The sequence below is a fragment of the Aegilops tauschii genome, chromosome 5, assembly GCF_002575655.3.
Source record: "Aegilops tauschii subsp. strangulata cultivar AL8/78 chromosome 5, Aet v6.0, whole genome shotgun sequence".
Classification (NCBI taxonomy): domain Eukaryota; kingdom Viridiplantae; phylum Streptophyta; class Magnoliopsida; order Poales; family Poaceae; genus Aegilops; species Aegilops tauschii.
In genome coordinates this window covers 511,201,963-511,210,189 of record NC_053039.3, presented here as the reverse complement: position 1 = coordinate 511,210,189, position 8,227 = coordinate 511,201,963, and the positions used below count along the sequence as shown (strand labels likewise).

The following is an 8,227-nucleotide window of genomic DNA, read 5'->3' as shown; positions in this document are numbered from 1 at the left end:
AGGGTTGGCGGGAAATGGGTGGCGGGAAACGGGTGGCGGGAAACGGGTGGCGGAAAAAAGTTGGCGGGAACATATGGCGGGAAAAAGTTGGCGCGAACATATGACGATGATGACTTCATGTAGTTTTTATGCTGTATGTTGTGAGTTCAGTTACGTACCATTTAATTTAGATGTAGTTCTATCTATTTGCTTGCAATGTCTCGTTGTATGAATATTATGTTCTATCTACATATGATCTTGTAGTTCCGATAACAGAGTACTAAAATAGAGTAGGCATATGTCTCGTACATAAGTACATAGTCATTTGTCTCATACATAGAATAGACATAAGTCTTACACAGAAATAGATGGTAATGTCTCTACTGATACAGATACATAGAAGCGTCAGTGACGACGTCTGGCCTGGCGGGGAGGCGGATCTGGAATCGGGGACCATCCCAACCTGTCTGGTGCCCTAACGTGACGAGGAGGAATCTCAGACTCTCCCTGGTCATGCTGTGTATCCTGTGTGGGGCCTGGTGGAGGAGTCGAAAACATGTTCATCCACTGGGTGTGCTGCGACATCTGAGCCTGTATGTTGTCCTCGGGATGTTGATCACTCCCCCACGTATCATGTGATGCCGACATAGACGCCTGATATCCATAGGCCCCTACGCGATGGAACGGTTCATCATGAAGAATGAGGTCGCGTCAATTAATATTGAAAACAATAAATATGAAGACACATACCTGCTGGGTGTGACGTCTGCTCTGGCTGAAACACGAAACTGGACGAGGGACCGTGCTGCTGTGGCTGTGGAGAAAACACGAAGCTCGACGTGGGACCATAGTGCTGCGGGTGCCACGTAGAACTGCCAGGTTGGTCAGGACGGGGTGGCCTGGTTGTCGGCTGCTGTGCTAGGCGTGGACGTGGTTGATGTCATTGCATGGAGTGACGCGGCTGCTCCTGCTCGTGCTGAACAACATCGGTTCTCCGGGTGCACGTGATAGCCTCGTACACAGTCCGTATCTTATTCTGAATTCTTTCCAAGAAGGGCTGTACCACTGGACGATGTTGAAGAAGAGGTCCAGACGATAGTGATCGTCCAAAGGTGGTCACGTCGTCGTACAGTTCGCGTGTCAAGGTAGCCTGCAAATTTCCATGACGATTAATAATGTCTGTCTCTTGCACGTCAAAGTATGTGACAACATTACGTAAAGAAAAAATATCTTACCGCGTACTGCCTAGAGCCCGAAGTATCATAGCTCGGGTACATATCCGACGGAGTAGGATCCGGTAACTCCTCTGGGTGGGAGTACTCAACAATGCGTAACCGTGTTCCGGTCATGTAGCGCCGCAAATAGAGATTGAATTCATCGAGATCGAAATTGTGATTCTCGTGCCATAGATTTGTGTTTGCTGTCTCCCATTCTATAACATACGGCTCTAGTCTAACTAGCCAGTCAGCAGTTGTCCTGTTCATGCCCTTCCTTGTCGTCCTAAAATTATGGTGTGTGTTCAACAATTACCTAAAACTTCGAATGGAGTACTATGAAAGAAAATGCAACATTGAAAAACTGGTTAATACCTGTGGATGTGTGCTGGCACCGGGTTCTCTATAGGGGGAGGTAGCTCCAACTGCAGAAGACCAAATTGCCTCATAACCCTCTGTTGTGCCATCTCCTCGACGAAGACATCGAAGATGATCTTCGATTTTGTCATCCAGTAATCTCGGTCCCTTGTGCATAGCACAGACATACCAGCAGGGTATCTCGCTCGTATGGCTGCTTCCGTGTAGGGCTGCCAGATGACCCCGGTGTACGCATCGAACTGCTCGTTCAATGCTGTGTACGCCTTCCTGGTCTGATCACTAGCAAAGCGTCTCTGCAGAGAATAAAAGTTAGTAGCCGCTAGCATCGATCGATCTCTTGTGCAGAAAAAGTTGCATTAAACTACAACACGGTGCATACCTTGCGACGAGTCCAACACAGACCGAAAGTAGGCATGTCGATGCCGTCAACATCAAACATGGCGTCTATAGGCTCATGAACACGTACATCTGGTCGCCCTATAAAGAACCTCTCCCACGACCACAGCTGTAGGAATAGAGGGCATCCAAGAAGGGCTGGCTTTCTCGATGTAAGCTGGCAACCGTTGCACATACCTCGATGTAAGCTCTGCTATTTGACGTCTGTCTCTGAAATACTTGACGGTGCCATAGAAAATACCCTCAACGATGGTTGTAAGTGGCAATGCCCGGTTTCCTCTGAGGACAAAGTTGTATGTTTCCACGAGGTTCGTTGTCATGACACCATACCTTGCTCCATGTGTGTCATGTAGCAAAGACCACCTCTCCAGAGGCTCATGCTCTATCCACTGCTCGAAGGTTTTAATCGACCTCCCGAGCCTTCTCCTAGTACCAGGTGGGTCAAAGCCTGGCAGGTCACATAGCCCAACAGCCTCCTCCTCCACGGCCGCTGTTCCTGTTGCCAACTGTGCAGCTACTGCTTCAACATGTGCCCTCACCGCTGCATCTCTTGCAGCTTTCCTGTCCCTCACGTGTCTCTGCGTGCACACATTAAGTCTGTCGCGTATCAAATTGTACTTCCATAACTGGTTCTGCTTGCAGAGTTTTTTGAACAGATTCATCAGGTTCTTATTTCTAAACTGCGAGAAGAAATTAGCCCCCAGATGGCGCATGCACCAACGGCTCTGCAAGTCCTGCCATGGAACTTGTTCCTCAGGGCCTGGGTTTGTCAGTGTCCTTATCGCACTGAGTATACCTGCATGCCTGTCATGAAGGATGCACACATTCGGCTTCTCCTTGACAACTGATATTTTCAACTGCCTGAAGAACCATGTCCAACTTTCAATGTTCTCACTCTCCACAAAAGCAAATGCCAGTGGGACGACTTGATTTTGCCCGTCTTGACCTATGGCTGTCAGTATCTGACCCTTGTACTTGCCTGTGAGAAAAGTACCGTCAACACATATCACCGGTCGGCAATGCCTGAAAGCTTCGATGCATACACCGAAAGAGAAGAAGAGACGATGCAAAACCCTCACAGTTGGGAACTCTGGCATTAACATGTCTTGGATATCGATATAGGTGCCTGGATTCCGCTGCTGCAGGGTGTGGAGGAGGTGGACAACAGAGTCATATGCATCAAAATAAGAACCAAATCTCCTCTCAAGCGCTGCATGCTTAGCCCTCCAAGCCTTGCCATAAGAAATTCTGTACTTCAACCTGGCGAACACTTTTGTCTGCACTGCCTTCACTTCCATAGCTTTGCCTTGCACTATCTCATCGTAAAACAGTCGAGCAATAAGCGTGGATGAAAGGTTGTCATGATCTTGAGGGATGCAGGGAATAAGACAAGTGTGATTAACTAAGTCACTTATCACCCAACTTGTATCATACTTAGGGAGAAAGCCGTGCACCCTTGCGGGACAATCTGCATTCTTGCATACCATTGTGAGGAATTTCTGACTGGACACCTCAGCTTTGAAAACCCTTTGCGTGGACATTGCCCAATTAATTATTGCATCCTTCAGGGCTTGCTTGTTCGGATACATAGCACCCGTCGCAATATTGTTCTGGTGATATTGCCAGGCTGAATCATGTCCATCATTCACGGTCATTGCAGATGATAAGTCATGATTCCACCATGCAGGATTCGGGACCTCCTCTGCATTTTCTTCTTCATCTGACTCGTCAGAATCATCGGCATGATCCCTTTCAACATCGGTGTCTTCTTCTTCCATCTGGTTCTGCATGTGCCCATCTACCTCGTCAGCGTCCACCTCGCCATTGTAATCACCATCGGCATTTCCTCCTTCTACCTGACTACTCTGCCCTGGTTCATAACCATAAGCATTTCCCCCTTCTACCTCACTGCTCTGTCCTTGGTCGTAACCATAAGCATTTCCTCCTTCTACATGACTGCTCTGTCCTTCGTAGCCACCCTCCCCTTCATGTGCAGTGACCTCCTTCACAACGGGAAGCACTAAAGCAACAGGATTGCATCCCCTTCGTTCACAACCTTGTAACCACCGCACCCAATCGGAGTCTCCCTCTATTGGCCTCAAATAAAAGTAAAATTTTGAACTTGACCGTGTCCACAATGCATGAACACCGACGGTGTGTGTTTCAGTATCAAGACCTAAACTTGCCGCAATCCATTCTTTCAACTGACTAACAGACCATGTTTGTGGTGCGCTGATTGCAACCTCTATGTGAGTAAATTCACTCAGATCTGCTCCCAACTCATTTGTTTGGACAGTACCAGGACCATAGTAAAATCTCAACTTCACTACATCGGACATCTCGACTCACCTATTTTTTTTCAACATAGAAATACAAGTATTAGACATGTCTATATATATATTACCAGGACCATAGTAAATAATATAATAAATAGGCCCATGTTTACTAATAATAAATATGCCTCAAATAATAATAATAATATAACCGACAAATATGATAATTCAGTTTATTTGAATTATATGGCCATGTTGATGTATTTTTTTATTTTAATCTATGTTAAAATAATTTAGAAAAAGGCATGCGTCTTATTTCTACGATCATGTAAAATTCTTCCTTGCAAAGAAGTTTTTTTGTTAAACTACAGCGTGGCCGTTTAAAAAAAACAGTGTGGCATTGCTTGTTATGGGTTAAACTTTAGAAAATACGCATAATAAAGGTTAGCGGGCAATCTGCTTCATATTGGCATCGGGTACGGACTGAAACGTTTTTTAACATGTAGTTCTACTTTTCCTATTTTTTGCTTGCTTATTAAATTTTCATCAAACTGACATGCTATGCACATGCCGACCCCAACTCTTCAAAAAAAAACTTGTCTCTTCTTTCCAACTTTTTATTCATGTTTCCGACTTCTTATCCCGCACCTGTGTACGTGTCAAGTATTAAGCAACAACTTATTATCCCACTAACAACTAATACAATTCACACACCTACAACTATATTACGAATATTTGCCGTAGCAACTACAAATATTTACGTATACTACCGGGGCAAATAACAATAATCGCACACAAATTTATTTTCACATCGAACGAAGCGTGCGTGCGAACGAATAATATTTACGTATACTACCGGGGCAAATAACAATATTTCCGTATACTACCGGGCCAAAAAACAATAATCGCACACAAATATTTACGTATACTACCGCGGCAAATAACAATATTTATGTATACTCCCGGAGCACCTACGAAAAATAAAATGAGGGCTGAAATATACCCTTAAAGCGTGCGTGCGAACGAAGAACGAAGAACGAAGAACCACGAACGATGAACGACGAACGACGAACGATGAACGACCTCCACCACCACCACCTCCACCACCACCACCACCACCTCACCACCCCAACTGCCCCAACGACGAACACTGCCCCAACTTCACCACCACCACCTCCACCAAAATGCTCACCACGACCACCACGAGCTACCCCGTCAGTAGATCGACACCTCTTTTGGCTGCCCTAAATGAGTTGAACCCATTCACGGTGCCAAAATCGCGAAAATGTAGCTCATTTAGGTGTACAAATGTGTGCCATTTTTCTGTAGAGAGAGGAGGAGGAAGAACACAGCAGAATGAGCCACGGGAGAAGAATAATGGAGGAAGGAGAGGATATGGGGGCAGGGGAGAAGAAATAATGCAGGAAAGAGAGAAGGAGAGGATAAGGGCGGGCTGGCCAGCGCGCGTCAGGTCGGCCGCACCCTGTCGGCCACCAGGTGGCCGATCGGCGGGCGGCAGGCCGACAGGGGCGCACCACGCCGACAGGCCGCTGCCTCCCCCTCGCGACGTGGCACGACCAACCACAGGCCGCCGCGTGGCTGCCCGGCCTGCAGTCGGCCTCCTGATAGCCGATCGGCCTGCTGTGGGCCGACTGGGCTCAGTCGGCCTGCAGTGGGCCGACGGTGTATTATTCTTGTAAATTCTTTTTTCTGCGTATTATTTCTGTAATTTTTTTAAAAAAATTGTATTATTTAAAAAAATTAGCTCCCATACGCGTCACCTTACATTTAAATGCATATGCAAGACATCGACATCATCAAGCGCATGCAATCAATCAACTTTTCGCTTTCCACTACATGCACACCCCCCAAATCATGAAGCGCTCATTCATCTTTCCAATTTTACACTACCCTTCTACCAGATGAAAGCCCTCCACAACATTAAAGAACAAGAAAGCCCTCAACATCATTAACTTTTAACTTTATTTTTTAAGAATAAATAATTGAACTTAAATGTCACAAGACAATATAACATGCATCCACCCTCCATTTACCTCTAGGTTGAATGTGGCGTGGTACTGTTCTTATATATTTTAATTTTATTTTTGATAAGTTCATGCTAAAACATTTCGTAGCAACGTTCGGGGCGTTATCTAGTCCACTAGCTGAGGTCTATCTTTTGCAAAGGTTACCTTAAAATCTTCTGGTGGTGACAAGTGATGCAATGAATGCGTAGCACTTGCCGCCACCAGAGATTTTTCAGATGTTTCTATGGATTTAGAGGGGTGGGAGAACGTGGTGCCATTTTTAATTTCATGTTTTCAAATTGACATATCTCTTGAACCAAAAGACCAAATTACGAACCATTTACATCGTGAACGCCGGGATCTTAAAAAATTAGATTCACTATTGAGGTTTCGACAAATATTTTTTCCAGAAATAACTTGCACTTCGAAAGATAAAAAACATGCACTCCCTGCCACAACATACCTGTGATCCACATCATATTGTACTTGTACTTCATCCAACACACCTTCATATCACTACTGCAAAATAGCCTAGCAGTGGCAGGCTCAAAATGCCTTCCAACGGAGGGCTTTAACATTTTTATGTGAAAAGGATCAGATCTATTATAAAGTCACCGGAAAAAGTACAGATCACCTCAAACATAAGAAAAATTACATTGAGGTCCATGGACCATCGAACGACCATTGATGCCAGTAGAATGAGCCGCCGACGCACTGCTGCCGCCGCACCCATACCGAAGTTAGCCTGACCTTGTCGATGACGGCCGAGAAGTCTTCGTGCACGTTCCCCTAAGGACCAGCACCCTGGAGCCGCAGTCGTCGCCGTTGAATCCTTGAATCGATCTGAAGAACCTGACATCAAATATCGCCGTTGCGTACGCACGATGAAAAACCCTAACCTCACTGCCCAAACCACCAGTCGCCACCATGGCACGAGCAGGTGGGCAACCTTATTACGTATCACCGAACATGATTGAAATTGGGACGCATAAGGTTCTTGGCATCTCGTACTCATCGCTCGAGGTTGAACATATAAAAAAATGCCCTAGGGTGCAGCTGCCTGAAGGCCGGCCTTTAATTCTTTTCCCCTCTTTCATGTAGTTTGTGCGCGCGCAACCGAGAAAGCATATGCATGGCTTGGAAATTTTATGAATTGCGGGGTGTGCCATCTGTCCGACTATCCAATCTGCGGTGTTTGGGACAGTTAATCTAATCCAATATGCATTAGATCATTTTAGACTAACCAAAAAATAAGGGAATTTTTACGGTGCATTATAATACACGAGTGGGGGTGTATTACAATACGAAAAATTAGTTAGCGCACGCGCCGCTTGATTGGCCGAACGATAATAATGCTTAAAATTGACCTTCTCAAATAAAACTCCAATATTAACACATCTCGCGAAGACTGCTGCAGCTACATTCCATCATCCATTTTGCCCGTCACAGAAGTTGATCACATTCAGTGAGTCTGATTCCGCCTCCACACATTGGAACCCCGGGATTTAGACCATCTCTCATCGGCGCCATGGCCTCCGTAGTCATCACATCTACAACATGGATAATGAACTTGCATTGCGCTGCTAAGAAAGTGCCCTTTTCATCTCTAATAACCGCGGGGGTAGCCCCCATTCCCTCTTCCTCAAAGTAAGCTGCGTCCACATTGAGCTTTACAAAAATTTCATTCAGGCCTAGTCCGCCTTGGAACATATTCATCCTTTTTCCTTGCAAACGCTCGATGGTAATTGCTTGCAATTGCAAGGACTGATAAGCGCCGTCTTACTGCAGGAGGGCATGATTCATTATGTGTGATGCGACATCTAGTCCATCATAAGTACTAGCATCCGGTTACTATAACCTGCTTCACATCTAATCAAGGGTATCAGTTGTAACGGATTATCAAGGAGCACGAGGATGTGTTCCATTACCACTGAACCCGATTGGTCAACTTGAGTTGCAG

The 8,227-nt window shown here is 45.6% G+C and overlaps 1 protein-coding gene across 2 annotated transcripts; it reads right to left on the bottom strand.

Moving 5' to 3' along the window:
• Positions 1-243: 243 nt before the first annotated feature.
• On the bottom strand, positions 244-2,134 carry LOC109762492 (serine/threonine-protein phosphatase 7 long form homolog). Of its 2 annotated transcripts, XM_073498712.1 has the most exons (5): positions 1,951-2,076; positions 1,569-1,864; positions 1,215-1,479; positions 730-1,129; positions 244-650 (listed from the first exon to the last, which is right to left on the bottom strand). In XM_073498712.1, the coding sequence occupies exons 1-4, from the start codon at positions 2,008-2,010 to the stop codon at positions 920-922; spliced, it is 831 nt and encodes a 276-aa protein (XP_073354813.1). In that variant the 5' UTR covers positions 2,011-2,076; the 3' UTR covers positions 244-650; positions 730-919. The 2 variants fall into 2 exon arrangements, with proteins under 2 accessions (XP_073354813.1, XP_073354814.1); XM_073498713.1 differs by lacking the exon at positions 1,215-1,479 and having other exon boundaries at positions 1,951-2,134.
• Positions 2,135-8,227: the final 6,093 nt, after the last annotated feature.

Bases quoted from the DNA above. Each gene is read 5' to 3' on its own strand.
- LOC109762492 (XM_073498712.1), bottom strand. From the start codon at position 2,010: ATGTTTGATGTTGACGGCATCGACATGCCTACTTTCGGTCTGTGTTGG. The intron at 1,480-1,568 runs GTATTAACCAGT...CCATAATTTTAG, and splicing joins GTGCCAGCACACATCCACAG to GACGACAAGGAAGGGCATGA. The intron at 1,130-1,214 runs GTAAGATATTTT...GGAAATTTGCAG, and splicing joins CGGGCTCTAGGCAGTACGCG to GCTACCTTGACACGCGAACT.